Source organism: Parasteatoda tepidariorum, chromosome X2, assembly GCF_043381705.1.
Source record: "Parasteatoda tepidariorum isolate YZ-2023 chromosome X2, CAS_Ptep_4.0, whole genome shotgun sequence".
NCBI lineage: Eukaryota > Metazoa > Arthropoda > Arachnida > Araneae > Theridiidae > Parasteatoda > Parasteatoda tepidariorum.
The window spans coordinates 19,242,020-19,267,174 of record NC_092215.1 but is presented as its reverse complement, the minus strand read 5'-3'; the positions used below and the strand labels follow the sequence as shown (position 1 = coordinate 19,267,174).

General features: G+C 28.9%; 1 protein-coding gene and 9 non-coding genes across 10 annotated transcripts; all 10 read right to left on the bottom strand.

Moving 5' to 3' along the window:
- Positions 1-440: 440 nt before the first annotated feature.
- On the bottom strand, positions 441-12,438 carry LOC107436639 (uncharacterized). The gene is made up of 2 exons (XM_016048410.4): positions 12,177-12,438; positions 441-2,886 (listed from the first exon to the last, which is right to left on the bottom strand). The coding sequence occupies exons 1-2, from the start codon at positions 12,186-12,188 to the stop codon at positions 2,467-2,469; spliced, it is 432 nt and encodes a 143-aa protein (XP_015903896.1). The 5' UTR covers positions 12,189-12,438; the 3' UTR covers positions 441-2,466.
- Positions 4,217-4,290, bottom strand: TRNAN-GUU (transfer RNA asparagine (anticodon GUU)). The gene has a single exon. It is a non-coding gene; the product is annotated as a tRNA-Asn (tRNA).
- Positions 4,538-4,611, bottom strand: TRNAN-GUU (transfer RNA asparagine (anticodon GUU)). Its single transcript has one exon. It is a non-coding gene; the product is annotated as a tRNA-Asn (tRNA).
- Positions 4,860-4,933, bottom strand: TRNAN-GUU (transfer RNA asparagine (anticodon GUU)). The gene has a single exon. It is a non-coding gene; the product is annotated as a tRNA-Asn (tRNA).
- Positions 5,181-5,254, bottom strand: TRNAN-GUU (transfer RNA asparagine (anticodon GUU)). Its single transcript has one exon. It is a non-coding gene; the product is annotated as a tRNA-Asn (tRNA).
- On the bottom strand, positions 5,502-5,575 carry TRNAN-GUU (transfer RNA asparagine (anticodon GUU)). The gene has a single exon. It is a non-coding gene; the product is annotated as a tRNA-Asn (tRNA).
- On the bottom strand, positions 5,822-5,895 carry TRNAN-GUU (transfer RNA asparagine (anticodon GUU)). Its single transcript has one exon. It is a non-coding gene; the product is annotated as a tRNA-Asn (tRNA).
- Positions 6,143-6,216, bottom strand: TRNAN-GUU (transfer RNA asparagine (anticodon GUU)). Its single transcript has one exon. It is a non-coding gene; the product is annotated as a tRNA-Asn (tRNA).
- TRNAN-GUU (transfer RNA asparagine (anticodon GUU)) lies at positions 6,464-6,537 on the bottom strand. Its single transcript has one exon. It is a non-coding gene; the product is annotated as a tRNA-Asn (tRNA).
- TRNAN-GUU (transfer RNA asparagine (anticodon GUU)) lies at positions 6,785-6,858 on the bottom strand. Its single transcript has one exon. It is a non-coding gene; the product is annotated as a tRNA-Asn (tRNA).
- Positions 12,439-25,155: the final 12,717 nt, after the last annotated feature.

Here is a 25,155-nt window from a genome sequence, read left to right as displayed (position 1 = left end):
TATTGTTGAAATAAAAGTGACATTAATGGGTTAAAAATTGGATTCTTAAATGCACCAATGTAAAAAGACTTTTGTGAAATTTTTCCGATAATTTAAAATATTTAATACAAAATATTGTTAAAATAAAAGTGACATTAATGGGTTAAAGTTAGAATTCTTAAGTGCACCAATTCAAAATATTTTTCTGAAATGTTTTAAAATATTTTGAAATATTTAATATAAAATATTGTTAAAATATAAGTGACATTAATGGGGTAAACTTCGAATTTTTAAGAGCACCAATGCAAAAGACATTGTATTTTTATTACTTATAAAGCTTTTATTACACACTTATAGGAAATTATGTTCGTAATAGTTCCCGGCCACCATTTTTACATATAAATACAGAAATATTACATTTAATAATATAAAAATGTTTAATCAAATGAAAACAAAACGTATTTTAGAGAAATGTAATTTATTTTTCAAAAAAATGTATACATATATACAACAACAAAGTTGACAAAAACACCAGAATCAAAAGTAAATAACAAATACAAATCAATAAGAATATACAGGGTGTTCCATAAATAGCACTTTTATTTACGTATTTTAATATTCTTTGTCAAAATTGAAATTAAAAAATTTACTCTTAATGAGTCGCAAATTAAGCAAAGAAAATGCTATTTTATCACCTTCTAACGAACACTACTAAGGAAGTTGGGATTAAAAGCATCAAAACCTCTTTGATAGACGGGAAAGGTGTAAAAAAGTTGAAGATCTTAATTATACACACTTTTAATTTCCTCCGACGATTAAACTAGTTTTAAAGTTTTAAGTTCTCATTAGCTATACATCAGAATTTTTTTACTCTTTTAATTTTTTTAAAATCAATTTGTGACCCATATTGTGCATATATTTTAGGCAAGATTTAAAAAAATATATGTTAAAGGTGGTGATTGCACAACACTCTCTGTATGACTACCACCAGCAGCACTAAAAAACTTAACTTTCTAATTAGTGTTGTTAGTTTGTAAACATTTTGTATGATGATTTGTAACATGCATACAATCATAAATACAAAGTACAACAATTGAATTCGGTTTGTGTTAAATTATAGCAATAGAATTTAAACAGTATAATTAAAAATAATGTATAAGTACATAAATGTAACGTCTAGAATAAACAAATAAGATAGTTAGAATAATCATCAATAATTCTCAAATACATCACAAGATAGCGAGTGAGCAATACAATAATTTCATTCACAATATGCTGCTGCTTTATTGAGTTTATAGAAAGTATACAAACTCATTAATGCTCATTTAATCAAAATTCGTTAAGTTAAAATACACATATTACAAACAAAAACAGCACTCTAAACTCATGACTGTACAGTAATAGCAAAATTTTGTTACAATATATATTTTATTTACAATACATTTTTCACGTATTACATAAAATAAATGTCTAGATTCTATGCATTGACAATAAATTCTTGACGCGCAGTTTAAGATATTTAAATTTGCTCAAAAATTTATATAATTTGAAACAATACTTCAAGTAATAAAATATTTAATACGTGGCTATATAGGGGTGTACAAATACTATTGCCAGTACACCAATAAAAAAAACTGTTCATCGTAGAAACATTGCTTATATTTTTGCATAAAGTTTCCCTGGCAGTCAAAGAGTTAAAATGAAACTTATTGATAAAAATAAAATAAATCGAATAAAAGTAAGATGGATATACTATAATAATAAAATAATAATATAAATTATCAATAGCTATATTCAACGTAAGATAAATTTACAATAATTATAAAAAAAAATACTTAGCTGTCAATCTTTATGCTTTTCGTGAAAGATTTATCATTACAATTATCATTTACATTATTATGTAAATCAGTTTAAATTTGTCTAATGCAAAATAACATTTCCCCCGTGATAATCAGTTTTCTTCGATACATGCATTAATTATTACTATATTTTGGCTATCACACTCATTTAAAAATTCCATATATTAATGCGTAATTTTAACTTAGAACTAGACAATCAAATCTTTAACAAAAGGTGTAAAAATTGGCAGCGATTAAAATATGATAAATTTACAATAATCATAATGATAATAAGAAGAAAAAATTACAACAATCATCATAATCGATGAATTTATAGTAATTGCAACAAAAACAAGATGAAATTGCACTGATCAAAATAATAATTAGATAAAGATAAAATAATCATAATATTAATAAGATAAAGTTATAATAATTATCGTTAAAATACGTAAGTATATGAATAGTAAACTCATAAAAATTCATATTTGCTTATGTTTTAAGCACTAAAGATAAAAGTATATGTAGAAGTAAGTGTTGTTAGCAGTTATTTACTTTTGATCATAATTATGGTACATAAATTACACGTAATTGATAAATCTAATTATTGCGAACAGCACTTTAAATAAATCAGACAATTTATCAAAAGTGCTTAATAATGATAACCAAATGATTTTGAATAGTGTCCAATTCCATGAAGATCAAGACCATGGTCATCGTAATGGTGTCCCAAGTCAGCAACCACATGTTTTACAATAGGAACTTTCTTCACTACTTCGATGTGCTTCACAACTGGAACATGCTTAACGACTGGGACGTGCTTAATAACTGGCACGTGCTTAACAATTTGGACGTGCTTAACAACTGGCACTTTCTTTACAATTGTAGCATGCTCTACGACAGGGTAAATCACTTGGTGATGGTGACCTGGTGATAGATGGTGACCTGATGATAGATGGTGACTGTCAAGAAGGAGGTGACTATGATCATCTAAACCATGATATTCGTGATATCCCTTAATTACACCACCAGATGTAACGACAGCCAAAGCGGCAACAGTAAGTGCTAAAATCTATAAGAAAAATGCCACAAAATTATTTATTTTAAAAATTCAAAATTTGAAAGTCAGACATAAATGACAACTATTTAATTTAAATTTTATTTTAAATTTTTCATACATTTACACTGATTTATCAACATTGGCATTGAACAAAAAAAATAACATAGATGGTTTCAAGTCCGATGCTGAACTAGATTACTCAACTATTATCATTCTATCAATTACTGTATTATGGTTGTTAATAGAAATTTATTCAGTTATTTATACTAGTTTATTTTGGGGCGAAATGAATTCTTACTTGTCACTGAAGATTATAATCATTGATATATAATCTGTATACGGGTAAATGAACAACTTCAACCAATGGAAAATGTGAAATTTGACAGAAGCTATATATTTCATTTTTAAACATTTATTTGGCTGGTGTGGATTACATAGCAGTATGATACTACGCAGAATCACAAATCGTTCGATTACAAAAGAAATCTCATCATTTTAAAGAAAAAAATTTAATTTTTTGTGTGGAAATTTTACTCTCCTTCAATCATTAACATATGTAAAAATAAAAGCTCTTAATCTGCCTAAATGAATGTATTGAAAGCAATTTGTTTCCTTTTACAATCTACTTTAACGTGTTTCGATTTGTTTATTTATTTTGTGCCTCAGTGTAGTGATCTTTAATTCATGCTTCCCAGTATAACGCCGAAGTCAAGCACAACTGGCTGAGGTCAATAAACGGGGTGGGTGACCACTTTGATCAGCAAGTGTAGAGATTGAAGATGCGCGGTACTGGTCTAAACATATGCGGTTATATATATTTAATTGTTAGCTTTATTATTATCAAACATTAGTTATATCAGAATTGGTTTACTATACGTTTAATGCAGGCTTCGAAATAAATTATAATGAAAGCTTCTGCCTCCACAATTATTTGTTTATTTTGAAAAAAGGAGACCTATTATAAAAAAAATATATCAAATTTTTATGGGGTTTAAATCGCTTTTTACCTCATTAAACAATAAAACAAACACCGCCAACGGGGGGACATGAACCACCAATCTTTCCGTAACTCCGTACGCGCTAGCTGATTGCGCCACGGAGGATTCACACCTCGTTTAAAATCTAAATCAATGTATATATAATTGTTAGCTATGTTATTATCAATTATTATTTATATCAGGTTAGATTTACTACATTTTAAGCCGGCATCGAAATAAATTATAATAAAAGTTTCTGAATCCATAACAAACAAAAATGAACGCCTTTTTTTAGAAAAAAAAAGGAAGTAAATTTTCATAGGGTTTAAATCGCTATTCACCTCATTGAACAACAAAACAATCACCGCCCCCTGGTGGGCTCGAACCACCAACCTTTCGGTTAACAGCCGAACGCGCTAGCCAATTGCGCCATGGAGGCTACACTCTTCGCATAAAATCTGCATGAATGTTTTTTTAATTCTTAGCTTTATTATTATGAATTATTACTTAAACCAGGTTTGGTTTACAAAATTTAGTCTGTTTTCGAAATAAATTATAATATTGGCTTCTGCCTCCGCAATAATTAGTTTATTTTGAAAAACTAAGCCATTTTTTTCGAAAAAAAGATTGCAAACTTTCATGTGGTTTAAATCGCTGTTTACATCATTGAACAACAAAACAATCACCGCCCCCTGGTGGGCTCGAACCACCAACCTTTCGGATAACAGCCGAACGCGCAAGCCAATTGCGCAACGGAGGCTACACTCTTCGCATGAAATCTGCATGAATGTTTTTTTTAATTCTTAGCTTTATTATTATGAATTATTACTTATGCCAGGTTTGGTTTACAAAATTTCAGTCTGTCTTCGAAATAAATTATAATATTGGCTTCTGCCTCCGCAATAATTAGTTTATTATGAAAAACTAAGCCATTCTTTCGAAAAAATGATAGCACAGTTCCATGTGGTTTAAATCGTTATTTACATCATTGAACAACAAAACAATCACCGCCCTCGGGTGGGCTCGAACCACCAACCTTTCGGTTAACAGCCGAACGCGCTAGCCAATTGCGCCACGGAGGCTACACTCTTCGCATAAAATCTGCAGGAATGTTTTTTTAATTCTTAGATTTATTATTATGAATTATTACTTAAACCAGGTTTGGTTTACAAAATTTCAGTCTGTTTTCGAAATAAATTATAATATTGGCTTCTGCCTTCTCAATAATTAGTTCATTTTGAAAAACTAAGCCATTTTTTCGAAAAAATGATAGCAAAGTTTCATGTGGATTAAATCGCTATTTACATCATTGAATAACAAACCAATCAACGCCCCCGGGTGGGCTCGAACCACCAACCTTTCGGTTAACAGCCGAACGCGCTAGCCAATTGCGCCACGGAGGCTACATTCTTCGCATAAAATCTGCATGAATGTCTTTTTAATTCCTAGCTTTATTATTATGAATGATTACTTATGCCAGGTTTGGTTTACAAAATTTCAGTCTGTCTTCGAAATAAATTATAATATTGGCTTCTGCCTCCGCAATAATTAGTTTATTTTGAAAAACTAAGCCATTTTTTTGAAAAAATGATAGCAAAGTTTCATGTGGTTTAAATCGCTATTTACATCATTGAACAACAAAACAATCATCGCCCCCGGGAGGGTTCGAACCACCAACCTTTCGGTTAACAGCCGAACGCGGTAGCCAATTGCGCCACGGAGGCTACACTCCTCGCATAAAATCTGCATGAATGTCTTTTAATTCTTAGCTTTATTATTATGAATTATTACTTTAACCAGGTTTGGTTTACAAAATTTCAGTCTGTCTTCGAAATAAAATATAATATTGGCTTCTTCCTCCGCAATAATTAGTTTATTTTGAAAAACTAAGCCATTTTTTCGAAAAAATGATAACAAAGTTTCATGTGGTTTAAATCGCTATTTACATCATTGAACAACAAAACAATCACCGCCCCCGGGTGGGCTCGAACCACCAACCTTTCGGTTAACAGCCGAACGCGCTAGCCAATTGCGCCACGGAGGCTACATTCTTCGCATAAAATCTGCATGAATGTCTTTTTAATTCCTAGCTTTATTATTATGAATGATTACTTATGCCAGGTTTGGTTTACAAAATTTCAGTCTGTCTTCGAAATAAATTATAATATTGGCTTCTGCCTCCGCAATAATTAGTTTATTTTGAAAAACTAAGCCATTTTTTCGAAAAAATGATAACAAAGTTTCATGTGGTTTAAATCGCTATTTACATCATTGAACAACAAAACAATCACCGCCCCCGGCTGGGCTCGAACCACCAACCTTTCGGTTAACAGCCGAACGCGCTAGCCAATTGCGCCACGGAGGCTACATTCTTCGCATAAAATTTGCATGAATGTCTTTTTAATTCCTAGCTTTATTATTATGAATGATTACTTATGCCAGGTTTGGTTTACAAAATTTCAGTCTGTCTTCGAAATAAATTATAATATTGGCTTCTGCCTCCGCAATAATTAGTTTATTTTGAAAAACTAAGCCATTTTTTTGAAAAAATGATAGCAAAGTTTCATGTGGTTTAAATCGCTATTTACATCATTGAACAACAAAACAATCACCGCCCCCGGGTGGGCTCGAACCACCAACCTTTCGGTTAACAGCCGAACGCGCTAGCCAATTGCGCCACGGAGGCTACATTATTCGCATAAAATCTGCATGAATGTTTTTTTAATTCTTAGCTTTATTATTATGAATTATTACTTAAACCATGTTTGGTTTACAAAATTTCAGTCTGTCTTCGAAATAAATTATAATATTGGCTTCTGCCTTCTCAATAATTAGTTTATTATGAAAAACTAAGCCATTTTTTCGAAAAAATGATAGCAAAGTTTCATGTGGTTTAAATCGCTATTTACATCATTGAATAACAAAACAATCACCGCCCCCGGGTGGGCTCGAACCACCAACCTTTCGGTTAACAGCCGAACGCGCTAGCCAATTGCGCCACGGAGGCTTCGCTACTCGCGTAAAATCTACGTGAATGCTTTTTTAATTGTTAGCTTTATTATTATCAATTATTACTTAAATCAGAAAAGCGTATTTCTTTTTTTTTCATTTAATTGTTGTCTATGTCTTTTAATTCATTAATATCATATTAGCTAAAAGGTTAGTTTAATTTCGTTTGATTAATTCTAAAATATAAGTTTTTAAATAAATAACAAATGTAAGTAAATCTTACTTATAACTGTCAGAAAGCCGGTTTTTTTTTTAAAAATTTTTTTTTGGAATTTTAGATTATTCTGTTACAGTTAAGAAATTTTAACTTGCTTAATTTTTTTATTAATATATTTTTAAAGATATGAAGTTGGTAGAAATTATTTCCTTAAATATATTATTACTTCAAACTTATTGAAAATTTGTATATTTTTTTATAATTTCTTTTTTATATTTTTATAATATTTTATATTTTTTCTTTTAGTTGAAATTGATTAAATGTTAAACAAAGATTTTTTTTTTCTCTTTTACTGGAATTTTTTTTCACGGCGAATTACAATATATTCATACTAAGTTCTGAATTTTAAAAAAGCTGTTTTGTAATATGCAATTCTGCTAAATATTTAAATTTAATTTTTTTGGAAAGTGATTTCTTAAATTTAACCTAATTGAAAATTTGCAAAGTTTTTTTCGATAAAATTGTCTAAACTTTAAACAAGGAATTTTTTTCTCTTTGACTTGAATTTATTTAAAAATGTCTAATTACAATTTATTTTAATAATGGTGTGAATTTTACCAAATTTATTTTTGAATATATAACTTTGCCAAATGTTTAAATATATTTTTTTCTCAAAATGTTCCCTTTTATGCCTAATAATTTCTTTCTTACAGAAGACATGTTCAAAATTTTATTAAGATCGGTTCTTAGTTTTTGAGAAATCTCGCTACTTGAAAGGGCAGGGCTCAGGTTCTTCCGATAGATGGTTTTTCCGCTTCGAGTTCATGAATATGTTTTTATAAATTACTAATTTATAAATTATAAATTTATTTTAACAACTAATTTGAAAAATACTGATTTTCAAAAACTACTTTCAAACATACTAATTACACAAATATCCTGCAAGAATTATTATGGTTTAAAGTCTAAGATGTTAATAACTTTATCAAAAAACAATCTATTATCGTTGAACCATAATATTGATCTTGATCCACAATACTGCAACCGTAATAAGAGGAACACAGTATTATAATATAACCTTATTTTGTAATAAGAGGACCATAGTATAACCGGAGTATCGTTTAATTAAATTTTAATTAAAGCACAATAATATGGTTTAATTTAGAACCCTTTTAATTCACCAATGCTTGGCTGGATATGAGGTAAATATTTGAAAAAATATAAAGAAAAATGGCATTTGCAGGGCATCAAGTGGTTCCTCAAAATTGTTTTGGTGGTAGCTAACTTATCTGAACAGTGAAAATTTACCTGACTCAGCTACCACTTAAATGCTATAAGCTTTCAACGCATCCATAACATATCTTTATATTGGTGTTTGAGTTATCGAATTATTTTAAATTTTATAACCGTCGTTGAACAGTCAATCTAATTTTTGAGTTTGCAACTTCCAACGCTCAAATTTATGGCCTTATAATTTTGAACCAAATCCAGAAGACAAGAGAACCTCTTGATCAAGTATTGGGAGAAATTTGATGGAACTAACCAGCACTTGCGTTACATGGAGAGGAAAACCACGAAATTCTCTCACGATTAGCCTGAGGGCAAGGGATTCTAACACATGATCCGTCTACCACTGATGATATTTTACGTCAGGACTGTGGTCGGTGCAAGCCGTGAGCGGAATTCGTTTCGATCAGTCATCGCTGGGATTCGAATCCGGGTTATCTAATTGGGAGGCAAGCGGTCGTAATCAAGAATGATTCATGTTAACTTTTTAAAAGCATGAAATACATTTTACCACTATAATAATTTTGAGGGATCACATCGCGCCCTGCATTTATATGTAGTGGATAATTCTGCCTATTACCTATCATTTCAGCTTTAAAGAAGCAGTACGCTTTTAATGCAATTATAAATATAAATATTAATACATGATGATAGATAGAATTATCTTGTTTTTGAAAAATAAATCCTAATAATGAAGCAGTTGCGCTACCATCTCTTTCTTTTTTGAAAATGAAACCGTCGTTTTAAAAAGACGTAAAACACAAATGCATAGCTACGAACTTTTACGCCTTTTACGTAGAATTTTATTGTTATACTTAAAATGGAAGTAAAATTTACAATTTCTTTTTATTTCTTGAACTTATAAATTTAGTTTAAAATGATTTTCAACACCGCTGCTTACAAATAAATTAAACATTGGGTAAGTCTAGGATAGATAGTCATCGTTGATTCAAATCGAAAAAAAAGTACTAAGAATAGAGATACAAAAAATGTTTATGCATATTTTAAATTCTCATACATGCATATGTATGAGAATAGAGTATAGGATAGATGGCCATCGTTGTTTCAAATCGTAAAAAAGTACTGAGAATAGAGATACAAAAAATGTTTATGCATATTTTATATTCTCATACATGTGCTCAATATGTTTTGTGCAAAAAATAATGAGCTATTGTAAACAAAACATGAAAAACGTTGTTTGACAATAAATTTACATGTGGCCATCTTTCCTTAATATCAAGGATAGTTGGTCATCCAATTCAGTTAAAGAAAAGTAATCTTAAAATATGAAAAAAATGCTCCTTTCATACAGTTTATCATAAATAACTTACGATCAGTTACAGAATTTTAAAAGAAATATGCCACCGAAAGCAATTTGTCTACACAATCAATATTAAAATAGAATAGAGAATATTTTTTTTTAAAAAAAAACTGCCTGCTCGTTTATTTATTGAATTTGAAGCTGACTTAGCATTAAGTTATTTTTCAATAACTATTATCTGCTCTTTTCGTAAAAATTAAAAAAAAGACAATTCAAATATTTTAAGCAAAAACAATTTGTTCATATCATCACTATGAACAAAAGTAGAACTGTTATTCGAATTGAAAGCAATTTATTTACATGCTCAATATCAAGTTAAAATAAAGACTTTTCAATGTGTAAAAACGTTTTATTCATTTATTCACAATTAAAATGGAATCATGTGCAAATTCAATCGGAAGTAAGACTAATTTTTTTTAACTAAAAATAAAATTGAATTAAACACCTTTAAACGAAAGCAACTCTCTCATACAATGTTAAAAAATTAACTAAATGTGATTCTGAATTAGTTCAATTTCTTAAGAAGCGTTTACTTAAAATATTTCAATCAAGACCAATTTCTTTATGCGATAAACATTAAAGAAAGGAAATAAAACCCTTCAGTCGGCAGCAATTGTATTTTTTTTTATATCATCAGCCTTAGAAAAAGTATTAAATATTTTCAATCGTTCCAAAGCAATTGTATTTTTTCAGACATCTAGCATTAAAAAGAAATCAAATCTTTGAATCATAAGCAATTGAAGTTTTTCATATGATCAACATTAAAATATATAATGAAAACTTTTCGATCGGAAGTTATTGCACTGGTTCCCACGTTCAGCATTAAGAAAATGAATTAAAATCTTTCAATCATAAGCAATTGTGTGTTTTTTATACTATCAACATTAAAAATTGAACCTTTGAATCGTTCAGAAGCAATAGTATTTCTTCAGACTCTGCATTAAACAAGGAATTAAAATCTTTGAATCAGAAGCTATGGAAATTTTTCTTATAATCATCATTAAAAAATGGAATGAAAAATTTTCTGGCGGAAACTATTATATTTGCTATTATGATCAGCATTAAAGAAAGGCATTAAAATCTTTCAATCAAAAGCTATTACGATTTTTCATATTATCAACATTAAAAAGAAGAAATAAATCCTTACAGTCGCCCCCAAGCAATAGTATTTTTTAGAGACTTAGCAATAAGAAAAGAATTAAAACCTTTAAATCAGATGCCATGGAATTTTTTTTATATGATCAGCATTAAATTTCGGAATTAAAATTTTTTTGAATGGAAGCTATTGTATTTGTTCCTAAGATCAGCATTAAAAAAAGGAATTTAAAAATATTTCGATTAAAAGTAATTGTGTTTCTTATATTATCAACATAAAAAAATTTATTAAGTGTTTCCAATCTCTCCAAAGAATAGTATTTGTTCATACACTTAGCACTAAGAAAGGAATTAAAATCTTTGAATCATAAGCTATCGACATTTTTCATATAATCAGCATTAAAAAATGGAATTGAAATCTTTCAAATTGGAAGCATGCATTTGTTCCGACGATCAGCATTAAAAAAAGGAATTAAAACAGGAAAGAATTCGGAAGGAATTGTATTTACTTTACGATTAGCATTTATAAAGGAATTTAAAATCTTTCGATTAGCATTTAATAAAGGAATTTAAAATCTTTCGATTAAAAGCAATTATGTTTTCTTATATTATCAACATACAAAAAGAAAAAAGAAGATCCAATGTCTCCAAAGCAATAGTATTTGTTCATACACTTAGCACTAAAAAAGGAATTAAAACCTTTGAATCATAAGCTATCGACATTTTTCATATAATCAGCATTAAAAAATGGAATTAAAATCTTTTAAATTGGAAGCTTGCATTTGCTCCAACGATCAACATTAAAAAAGGAATTAAAACCTTATATTCGGAAGCAATTGTATTTACTTTACAATCAGCAGTTAATAAAAGAATTAAAATCTTTCAATCGGAAGTCACTTGTTATCATGATCAGTATCAAAACAGAATATAGATTCATTTAATGAAAACTTCTCTCAGCCTATCTGTTCAAAATCAAAATAGAATTTAGTCCTTTCTCAATCAGAAGTAAAACCAATTTTCTTTTAATATTAAAAATGGAATTAAACACCTTTGGGCTTGCATTTGTTCCGACGATCAGCATTAAAAAAAAGGAATTAAAACCTTTTACTCGGGAGGAGTTGTATTTACTTTACGATCAGCATTTAATAAAGGAATAAAAGTTTTTTAATCGGAAGCTATTTGTTAATATGATCCGTATCAAAACCGAATATAGATTTATTCAATGAGTACTTCTCTCAGCTGATTTGTTCAAAATCAAAATGGAATTTAGTCCTTTCTCAGTCAGAAGTGAAATAAATTTTCTTTTAATATTAAAAATGGAATTAAACTCCTATAAGAAAAAACAACTCGTACATAAAATCAATATTAAAAAAAAAGGAATTAAAATACAGAGCTAATTCAATTTGTTGGTTTGATCTTTATTAAAACATAGTAATGGGAAACACTTTGTACTCACCATGGCGTTCATGATGGCTTGAATCAATTGGAATTCTTGCTCAATAGTTTTTCAAGGTATATATAGTAGAAGAAAATAACATGCAATAAGGTTTAGCCCTTGAAACCATATTTATCGGAAGGGTGTCTTTTTAGCCATCGGCACTTAAAAAAATAAAAAATTCTTCTGTTTGCTCTAGTTTAAGACCTCGCTAAGAACACTTAAAAAACAAGTTTAGCTGTAAATTAATAAAGCCTACGGGCATCATCCCTTTTGTCCTACATCCACAAGTATTACACAAATATCTTAAAAACAAAAACCCACCCAGATCATTAGTTGGGGGAAAGGTTTATTGATTTTATTTTTTCTTCATCGATAACAATTTAAGATAAGTGATTAAAAAGTAAGAGTTACGCCTTTCTTCAGTTTTAGAAATGAGTTTCGGAACAAAAAAAAAGAAAATTCTAATTGACAATCACAATTCTTAAGATTGTTATCACTTCCGAACTATATAGAGGAAACATAGGAGACGTTAATCTATCTCACTTTCAAAGCGTTTTCTTTTATTAATTCTTTTGTAGAGAAAAACACACAGGGAATAAAGGTACAAAAGGTCTATGTTCGGGTTTATTGTGATTGAATTTTAATAATAATCAATATGGAATTGATTATTTGTTGAGGAGGAAAATCATTGAAAGGGTTATTATGTTAATATTATCGATTCTTCAGGCATTATCTCACGTTTGTTAGTGAATGAATAGTATGTTATATGAATTCCTTGTAACTTACAGCATTTAAATATTTGTAGTTCACGTAATCAAAGTGAACTACGTTAATTTTTTTTGGGCACAGCAAGTGCTTAAATACAAATTACTAAAATGATTTTTAAAATAAATAGTTTTTTAGTGAAATATTTTTTTAAAAACTTATAATGGTTATACATAAAAAAACTTATAATCTAAAAACGTTGTCATTGGTTTTCGGTTTATTGGTTTCATATTGTTTTTCGAACTAATTTTCAAAAAAATATGTTTCTAAAATATTTACATAATTGAGATTTAAATCTCCAGGTTGCCATTGGTTAGCTGAAAAATCCGTCGTTTTACTCATGTTGCCTTTGAAATTCACCAGTATTATTGAAAAAGTTTCCAGTGTTTTCAAATCATCCTGGAATTTTTAAGACTTATTATAATAAATCCATTTATCTGTAGGCTAAATCGAAAATCTTCGATGATTTTCTCATTCAAACTGAATTTTCTTAGGCTTATTGCAATGCACTATTAATAAGGCTATTTACAATAAGCCTTTACTGATCTGAGCTAGCTTTAAATTGCCTGAAATAAATCCGACAAATTGAGCAACGAATCTTGTATTTTAATTAGCTAAAAGTCAGCGAACTCTCTGCAATAATAAGCCTTAAAAGTGTCAGAGAAATTAAAAAATACTAGAGACTTTCCAAATTAGTTTTGTGCATTGCAAACTGCTTGAATATGTTTTCAAAAATAGCTACTTTTCAATTAGAGTGTAACTAAGTCGCGATTATTCAGGGGATTGTGCTCTCACTTCCAAATGAGGCGACCCAGGTTCGAATCCCAGCGAAGACAAGAGATACGAATTCTCGCTCCGACCACAGCGCCGACGTAAAATGTCCTTAGTGGTAGACAGACCATGGGTTCCAATTACGTTGCTGAAGGAATTACCGATTCGATTTTTGTGTTCTCCACATGTTGGAAATGCGGATTAGTTCCATCAAAAAAGGTACTTCACGAAAGCTAGTTTGTCCCAATGTTTAATCCATAAGAATTAAGTTCCTTTGTCTTCTACATTGGGTTTAAAATTAAAAGGCTACGAAGGATTTTCTTCAAAAGAGAATCATTATCCACTATAAATGTGAGAGCCACTCTGCTCATTCAGTTAATGTATACATATTTTATTCTATCTGGCTCTTTTTAGATTTTGTCTAGTTCAAAATTTTCTTATGTCAAAAATTTTTTAGTTCAAAATTTTCTTAATTACATTTTCTTAATATCTAAGAATGACTAGCAGAATTTTCCATTTAGTGCTACCTTCTAGTAAAAATTCAGAAAACTTGTAAAGTACTTATCTGGAAACAACGCTAAGAAACAGTTTGGAGTCAAAATATCAACTTTGGAAAAAATAATGACTTAATTGCAATTATATTTCCCCAAACTTTTAAATTGTTACTTTGCTGCTCATTGAAAAATTATTCTCCAAATAGCGCTATGGCTATAAATATAATAATAATTTATAAATAGCACTGTGTCACGGCTGTAATAGCTCGTCTATGTGAGTAGAAATTCTTCTTCTATTCAACACATCTCTGAAATATATCAATGCTGGGAAGGGTCCAACAGATAGTTGTACGTGCATATAAGTTTGTAAAATGAAACTAGCTAAATTTATCCATACAATTGAAAATTTTGGTATTAAACATAACTAAATTTTATAATTATATAAATATTATAGATTTAAATTTTAAAAAAAATTAGATTTTATTATCATCATGTTTTCTTTAAAAAATGCAAAACATTTTTAAGCGTACTCTTAATAAATTATTTGAATCCCATAATTTTTTTCAAGATAATATTTTGAATCACTTCACAAAGTGAAATAGTAGGAAGAAATATTTTTTAAATAACCTTCGAATTAATCATATACAGGCATTCTATGTATGCTTAATTCTCTTCTGCTACGTGGTGATCACTAAAATTTAAAGTGCTAAGTTTGAGACCGCTTTAAATATGAAAATAAAATCTTACGAAAAATTAGAAGTTGACAGGTATGGTGTGAATCCGGATTTTTTGGCCGGCAATTAATGAGTTAAATAAACATTTTCAGTTTTAAAATTTTCTCAAACTCTTATATCAAGGCTTTGTTTGTTTTTTATACTAACCTTTTGAGCTAAATTCATTGTTTTAAACTCACATTGCAAGTTATAATATTTTTTTAAACATGCATTTTAATCATTGTCCATTTTCCATTGTAAAAGGTCAAAATGAGCAATATCTATTTTCTTTCCAAACGTGCATTTTAAGCTCTATTTTTTAAACATGCAATTTTATCAATGTTCATTTTTTGATATATCCTATATTCATCTATGCTATATTCATTTTTATAAACAAACAATTTTGAACATATCCATATTTTTTCAAACGCTAATTTTAGGTAATGTCCATTTTTTAAAACATGCAATATCGCAATGTTCCTCATACGCGCATATCAATGTTATATTCATTTTAATTAACATAAAAAAAATTTCGAGCAATATCTAATTTTAAAAACGCTAATTTTAAGTTATTTGCATTTTTTTTAAAAACTCATGTTTAGCAATGTTCATTTTCTCAGATCCACATATCAATGCTGCTTTCATTTTTATAAAAATATAATTTTAAGCTATATTCATTTTTTTCAAGTTACGTATATCCATTTTATGAAGCATGAATTTACAGCAATTTCCCTTTTCTCAGAAGCACATATCAATGCCATATTAATTTTTAAAAACAAACAATATTAAACAAAATTAAGTTTTTTTAAACTCGCATTTAAACTTTTGTTCCTTTCTTTAAAATGCACTTTGAGCAATGTCATTCTTTCAGACGCTCACGCCAATGTTCATTTTTATAAACTAAAACGAATAATTTTGAGTAATATGCAGTTTTTTCAAACTCACATTTTACGTTCTGTTCATATTTTTCAACAGGAATTTTGGGAAATGTTCATTTTATCCTACTCACACATCAATTCATTTTTATAAACAGATATTTTAAGCAATATCTATTGTTTTCAAATAAGCTTTTCAACCTCTTGCTAAATTCCTAAGATCTCATTTTGAGCAAAGTGCAAAGCAAAAAGTTTACTGACAATCTTTTAGACAATTAATTGGTTTTCCTCAAAAACATTCAAGAAAAAAAAGCAGCTTTCAAGGTTATAAATTTATATTATACCCTCCGGTAAACATGATGACCCTAATACAACAACTTTCGCCACAAGTGTCTATAATTTGCTTTTCGCATTTTTTTGTCACAAAAGTTATCTTCTTTATGTGATAGATGCTGTAACAATAACTGTTTCAAGGTAGTTAGAAATTAATGTGTGTGAGCCTGCTAATTCTTTTGACGTCAATACCTATTTTAATTTTAATTATCAAATAAAAGGTAGTAAATCTTTAGATTATCGCTTATTACTTTTAAGGGAGATTAAGGCATACAGAAGCCTGTAAAAAAATAGAAGGATTTTTAAATGAATTTTGCAACGATTGCCACAAACTTAACTTGATATATTTTTTAAATAAACGAAAAACCCTGATTATTTTTTGATCTTACGATTATTCGCACTCTAGGTCTCAATCTGAATGGCTTGAGGGGGTGACCTCAAGCAGGCTAATTAATAAGTGCAGACGATATTTTAAGTTACGATATCAGACACAAAAGCATACTTTCTCTGAATAAACATAAATTTTCTTTTCAACGGATTTGGATTTTTGACCCCCAAAATCTAGGGGGTAGCCGCAATCTGGGAAATATGGTCCCAATAGTTTGGTCAGAAGAGTGGTTCTAACTTTGGACCCCTTAATTTAATTAAAATTTTTTCGAATTTCGAAATATCTCACAAACTTTTTAAGTAAATTGGGAACTTTTCGACTGTTATAAAATTCGTTTATCTAAAGGTAATTCCGTTCAATGAAATTAACTTTAAGTAAATATTTATTATTTTTTATATTTTATTGATAATCGTGGAAAGATTCTTGAGTTGTAAGGTATATAATTTTTTACATCATTTTCAAAAAGTGTACTTTACAAAGCAAAATGCAAAATTTAAGATAAACCGGTTGAATAGTTCCTGAAATACACCAGACCGGTATTTTCAAGAGTGATCAAATTTGAAAAAAATCATACTTTTAAAATTCAATTTCTCAAGAGCTATTCATTCGATTTCGTTTAAATTTTGCATTTTCCATGTAAAATTTTGCACTTTAAAAAGAAGTAAAAAAACTTTATACTTTACAATTCAACTTTTTTCGATTATTGCTAAAGAAAACAATAAAAAATAATAAATACTTACTGTAATTAATTTTTTGCATGGATTTATTTTTGGATAAACGAATTTTATAATTGTGTGCAGAGATTTTTTTATTGGCTTAAAAAGTTCTCGAGATATGGTGAAATACTAAAAAAGTAAAATAACCATTAAGTGTTTCAAACTTTGAACCGCCCTCCCGACCAAACTATTTGGACAATATTTCTCAGATTGCCCCCCCCCTCTATATTCTGGGGGGTCAGAAATCAAAATTCATTGAAAAAAAAAACAATGTTTTTTCAGAGAAAGAATTCTTATTTTGAGATCACCCATACAAACTATTAAGAATGAGTCCAGAAAGTGAAGATCCGATCATTTGATCAAAAGCTATTCAGGGTGGTCGGTTTATTTTTTTGCGCATTGTACATATTTTAATCTTCAATTTATTATACTACAAATACAAGAATTTTAAAAATGAGAACCAATATACATACATATTTTTTAAATTAATCATAATTTCCATAAATTGAAAAAAAATGTAAAAAATTTGATTCCATTTTGATTCTATAAACTACATGAGTATAGTTTTCGTTGCACGTAGGATTTAAGAAAAAAATTCTTTTTTCACTAAAAGGTGGTGTTGTGATTAAAAAAAAAATTAAAAAAAAATGTCCTAAAATAAGTTAAATTTTCGTAGATTACTCAAAACCAGTCAACTCACTTAAAAACATTCTACGTGCAACGAAAACTATATTTATTATGAACATTGGGTCAAAATTTGAAGTAAATTGATTGAAAAGTGTATTAGTTAAAAATATAGCAAGTAAGAGAAACATATAGTTTGGAGTAAATTGCGTTTAAATTATTGTGATCAATAATCCACAAAAATACATAAATTTTTTAAAGTATTGTGATCAATAATCTACATAACTACATAAATTTTTTAATGTATTGTGATCAATAATCCACAAAAACACATAATTTTTTTAATTTATTGTGATTAGTAATCCACATAAATACATATATTTTTTTAAAAATTAGAGTGATCAATAATCCACATAAATACATAAATTTCTTAAAGTATTGTGATCAATAATCCACAAAAATGCATAAATTTTTTAATGTATTGTGATCAATAATCCACAAAAATACATAATTTTTTTAATTTATTGTGATTAGTAATCCACATCAATGCATAATTTTTTGAAAGTATTGTGATCAGTAATCCACATAAATACATATATTTTTTAAAAATTAGAGTGATCAATAATCCTCATAAATACATAAATTTTTTGAATTATTGTGATCAATAATCCACGTAAATACATAAATTGTTTAAAATATTTTGATCAATAACCCACATAAATGCGAAATTTTTTAAAGCATTGTAATCAAAATTTCACATAAATACATAAATGTTTGCAGCTAACTCTAATACAGCTCTAATTCATCTAACAGCTAGCTCTAATACACCTCACCTAACTCTAACATCAATGCCAGGTTCATAAGATGCTGCTTCTCCATCATTTTCAGCCGTATTAAGTACTAGCGTAACCTTTTTACTTGTCGATATATCCTCATATGATGCTTAATATGTTTTTAAATTATCAGAAAAATTCAGAGGTTATCGTCATTTTGAGCATATCCTGTGGTTGTTTTTCTTCCAATATTTATTTCTAATTATTCCAAAATTGTTAATTACCCTTTGCAACCTTCAGAAAACATTATTGCAGATAAAAAAGCTACAATTTCAACTATTTATAGTGAAAGTACCATTAATTCATTTTTCTTACATAATTTAAATGAACTATTTCAAGCTTTTCGTGGGATGTTTTCGTGGTTTACACCATGTAGCACAAATGCGGGTTAGCTCCTTCAAAAAGTCCTCCACGAAAGGAAATTTTTCTCTATACTTGATCCAGGAGTTCCCTTTTGTCTTCTGGATTGGGTTCATAATTACAAGGTTACAGAGTTGAACATTGGTAGTCGTAAACTCAAAATTGGATCGCTGTTCAACGATGATTATAAATAAAATATTTTACGGGATAGAGAGCTTGCTGCCCATTGAAGTTACCCAGGTTCAAATTCCAGCGTTGACTGAGCTATACGAGTTCAGTTCTCAGCTCGCACCGATCATGGTGCTGACATAAAATATCCTCAGTGGTCAACGTATCATGGATTATAATCCCCTTGCTGTTGAGCTAACCGAGAGAGGTTTTCCTCTCCATGTAACAGAAATGTGGGATATTTCCATCAAAAAGTCCTCCACGAAAGCTAATTAGTCCCGATGCTTGATCCCGGTGATCTTTCGTCTTCTGGAATGAGCAAAATTACAAATGAGTTGAAAATAAGTAATCGTAAACTCAGAATTGAGTCGGGTTTTCAACGATGGTTATGAAATATAATAAAATAGATATTTTAATTTCAGTTAAAAAATAAAAGATAGTAAATATTTGCACTTTCACACATTAATTTCAATACATCTCCAGTTTTTTTATTTTTTCATAATTTTTATAAAATGCCTGTACTTTACGATAAAAGTATAAAGTATGGTACTTCAATTCAATATACATGAAGATCTGTTGCTACTAAAACTGATCCATGCATTCTGTATATTTCTTTGACATTCTAGTTTCATTTAACAAATATAAGATAATAAAAGATCACGACCTACCTAATATTTTGTTTACAATTTTTAATAAAAAACATGTAAGATTCGGCATTTCAATGAATCTGTTGCTTATAAAACTAATCTATTCGTATCTGATAAACATAGTTTTATGGAAGTCTTAAGATACAAAAATATCTTCTTAGCACTTTATTCAAAAACAATTAGTGTAGAGCAAAGTTTCGAGCACTGCATCATATTAAGCACAATGCTTTAGATGTTAGCCCAAAAATTCTATAAGTGATGTAACTATTATAAGACAAAATCATGTACTGAAGGTGAGGCAATGCAATTAGAATAACATTTGTTCCAAATTCTGAATAAAATTAACCTGTAAAAAGCCCCAAATGAGTGTGACTTCTAATTTGAGTTACTTTGAATAAGGGAAAGTTTCACAAAAAATTCTGTTGTTTATGTTAAATTATGCAATTAATTGAAGAGCTTAGTGGAAGAACCAGGTAAAGTGACATTTTCAGAGTGGCTATGATCAAGGTAAAAAAAAAAAAAAAAAAAAAAAAAAAAAAAAAAAAAANAAAAAAAAAAAAAAAAAAAAAAAAAAAAAAAAATGGTATCGAACAATTTTATTATAGATTTGTTGCAAGGCCGGGCTAATAATTCCTTGCCCTTGAATGTTAAATCATGTAATTGAATGAAACGTTTAGTGGAAGAACCAGGTAAGTGACATTTTTAGAATGGCTATAATCAGGGTAAGAAGGAAAAAAAAGTGGTATCCGAACAATATTATTATAGATTTATTAGGAGGCGGGGTAAATAATTCTTTGACTTATTTTACATACCATTTCCCAATATGAAATAAAAGGTATGCGAGCATACTCCAAACTGTTGTGGATCAGTTATGCTGAAATTCAAATGAAGGCAAATAAATAAATAAATAAATATTTTTTTTTCATTAAACATACCAATATTGAAGCGACTACTTTATGTTATTTTTGCAGATTAATAAATACCCCTGAAAATGGCACTTACCTGTTTCTTCCACTAAGGTCTCCAAATGTTTTTTTTTTTTTTTTTTTACTAAAACTTTTGTAAAATTTATTACTTTGTACATTTCTTAAGACAATTTAAAAAGCAATAGAAATATTGAACTTAAAAAGCTTCTTTATTTTTGCTTTCTACAATGATCCCAATACCATTTATTTTATGGATGGGAGATTGTTAACTTTAATTTACTGATTGACATCGATAAATATTCTAATTTTATTTCTTAATAAAGGCGCAGAGTAGTCATTGCGAAGGTCTGGAGCTCGATCCTCATTGGCGGCTTTTTGCCTGTCCACCTTAAGCTCGATAAGTATCATCTTGCTCGAGAAGTAAATGAGGCATGTGCGTAATAGTAAAAACGCTACTACAATTATGCCATTGGTCTCGAAATTGTGGATACTTAAATTCTATGACCTCCCTGGCTTTCAGCAGGCTGTTGCCGAAATTCTTTACTTTTGCGGTTATCTGATTATTTCAATTCTTCATACATAATTTTTACCAAAGTAACATTATCATTTTTTTCAGTAAAAAAATTATGAAAAAATAATAATGGGGATTGTAGTCTATTACTTTATAATTAACCGATTACCAACCTTTTCGTAGATGAAGGTTAACATAGTCGATATCTGCTCTATCCACATTGGTGACCCGGACGTGGTGTGAATACGCCCATCTTAAAGGCAACGCGCCCTCTTCGATCTGAACATGCCTTCTCATCACCTCCTACATTAGAAAGCCTCCACGTGGTTTTGTAGAAGTAGTCTGCGCAGACTATTTGAAGAGTGAACCAGTTGTGCGCATGAACCTAATTTCTATTTTAATAGTAATTAAGAGAGATTTATCATATACATTTGAGAATTGAATCTGTAGTGGTTGACATGTAAATAAGACAAACCAATTACACTCATAAATTAAACAAATTTTTAGACATGTATTTGCTACCACTTTCTTAATTTTACTAGATTTCCTATTAAATGGCTCTTTCTCGTAAATTGGTTTATCTTCATAGTGGTCTGATCCGTGTGGAGGCTTTCAGTTATAGGAGGCGTTGGCCTACTTCGATAGATGGTCCACATTGAACAGTTAACTTGCTACATGTGACAGCCACATTATCTACCTCCTCGGGCTACTCAGTCTCGATCACACACAACGTCGGTAAGTCGACTGATAATGGCAACACAGGAGCAGTCACGACATTGAACTTAGTACAGCTCTACGATCAGCAAAAGTACGGTGATCTTGATACAGCTCTCCCGGCTTCTCACAAAACAGCAATTAATCAACTAGTAGCATCCGTTCATCGAATTTCATCACAGACATAATTCAGGTGGGGGAGTACTGTAGTGTATCTACCACTACAAATATATAATTCTGATTCACTAGTTTATAAGACGCGTTAACTCGATCGTATAGTGGGGTACTTTTTCATAGATGAAGGTTGACATTGTCAATTACGACTCTTCCCACAGTGATCAACAAAAAGTTCAATCTTTTGGAATATACAGAAATTTTTTAGCGTAATGAAAATTATAACTTAGCCAGTGTTCGCCCACACGCTTTCTTTATAATCATAAAGAGTTTAAATTGTAAGAAGGAAGGAAATAAGTTGAATTGATATTCATATTTTAATTTTCTATATCGATACAAGAATTCAGTAAAAAATGACATCCATTTTGCGTTTTTCGGTACTTTATTGCATGCTTAAACATTTAAGAATTTGTTTTTCTTCCAAAAATTCATTTCGCTATAGAGAAAATTCGGTAATTTTTAAGTCAGTATAACGGCGCAATTTTTGCATCCATAATTATTGGCATTTTGGCGATGACTTAGGAAACTGTCACAATAGCATATTTCTTGTATTATGCATGTTGGTTAGATCAAGTTTGAAATGTATGTTCTTAGCTTCTTCGTTTAATATTTGCTACAATTACCTCATTATCATTAATCTCCATAAAAATTTTGTTCACCCTTAAAAGTCTTAAAAATCCTCAAAATTCCGGATTTTTTTCTCCGACTCTCAATTTTTTTTTTAATCTCCATTTTCAATTTCAGTTAGAGAATATAGCACGCGTATTTAAAACTTTTTAGGGATTTTTTATTTAAAACAAAATTAAGCTGATACAGTTTTACGCTTTGCATTTTTACAAAGGTAATTTAGTAATTGTAATTAGTAATAGAATAATCTTTGAATATTTTGAACAAAATCTTTTTTCTTTATTTTTCTTTCTACTCTTGCAATGCATTTAATTTCGTATATAATGAATGAGAAAGACTTCCATATAATATGAATATGACAATGGGCAAAATTAAATAAATTCGGTGTTTAATTTTGAACTAAGATTAGCTTTCACCTACGCAGTCTTACATGTTGAAATTACATTTAAATGTGAAAATATTTATAACTATAGCCAAATTATATATTCACTAATAATCATTTACACTTCCGCTCATATAAATATGCCCGCTCATGATAATGTCAAAGAAGAACTTAACTAACAACGAATTATTTTCTTTATTAATATATATATACATGGTGTGCGTAATCACTGTCCTTAAAATATCTGTTAAGAATTTGTTATTGCTTTTTACTAATAAATGAAATTTTAGTATATCATTACAACAAATGTAATTCTAGCTCCATTTTTAGTGATATATTCTCTAAACATGAGAAAACACGATGAATCATTATATTTACTATTTATCCAAAATTTAATTTGTTGTCTAATATAAAGCTTTAAATTTTTTTTCCTACCAAGCCTAAAAAATTATTTACAAAAGGTATAGGTAATGCTGCCATCTAGTGAGTAAGACTGTCAATAATTCAGACCTTCACCATTAATTTGTTATTTAATTATTTATTTCATTCATTCTATATTTGCATAAGCTTTTTACATTTGCTGGAATGCCACGAGTGACTAAAAATGTAAGAAATTATGGATGCTCAATTCAGCTTTAATTATTCTATTATAACTATCACCATAATTTAGTGAATTATTTATATTAACATTATTCGTTAGAGAAGGGTCAATAATTTTTATGTCGTCATAAACGTTTGGATCTTTAATATCAGCATTTTTGAGATGACTTAAAAAATTCTCGGAATAGCACACCTTTTGTACTATGCATGTTTGTTATATCGAGTTTTAAATGCATATTATCTTCTTCATTTATTATTTGCAACAATTATCGCATTATCATTAACCTCTTTAAAACTTTCACTCACTTTTAAAATTCCCAATAGTCCTAAAAATCCCGGTTTTTCCATGACTTATATTTTTATTTTTTTATCTCCATTCTCAATCACAATTAGAAAATATAACTCGCGTATTTTAAATATTTCTAGCGAGTTTTTAATTTAAACAAAATAAACTGATACAGTTTAATGCTTTGCATTTTCAGAAGGATAATTTAGTATAATGTCTTTGAATATTTTGAGTAAAATCCCTTTTTTTTGCCATTTCTTTCTGCTCATACAATACCTTTTATTTTTTTATATAGTAAATGAAGAAGACTCACATAATATGAATAAAGGACAATGGGGAAAAATAAAAATAAAATTCATTGTTTAATTATGAAGTAAGATTAGCTTTCACCCAAACAGTCTTAGATGTTGAAATTATATTTAAATGTGAAAAAATAACTGTAAGCCACTTATACTTCCACTCGTATAAATATACCTGTGCAAGAAGAATGTAACTTGTAACTAATTATTTTCTTTATCAATATATATACATGGTCTTGAGAAATCACTGCCCTTAATATATCTGTGTTAAGAATTTGTTTTTGCTTTTTACAAATAAATAGAATTTTAGTAAATCATTACAACAAATGCAATTCTAACTCCATTTTTATTGATTTATTCCCTAAAACATGAAAAAGCACAATGAATCATTATATTTACAGTATCACAGTTTCAAAAATTATTCACAAATGAAATAGGTAATGCTGCCATCTAGTGAGTTTAACAGTAAATAATTCACTCCCTCGCCATTAACTTAGTTGTTATTTAATTATTTATTACATTTATTTTACATAAAATTCCTTTTACATTTATTTTATATAAGAATTTTTTGGAATTTGGAATTTTTTCTACATTTGCTGGAATGCTACGTGCGACAGAAAGTGTAAGAAGCGATGGATACTCAATTCATCCTTATTTATGTAATTATTTAATCATAACTACTACCATGACTTAGTAAATTATTAATATTAACACAGTAAATTATTTATATTTAAAACAAAAACATTCTTTGGTTTCACTTTTAATAGTAAACTGAAATAAATATGCTGGAA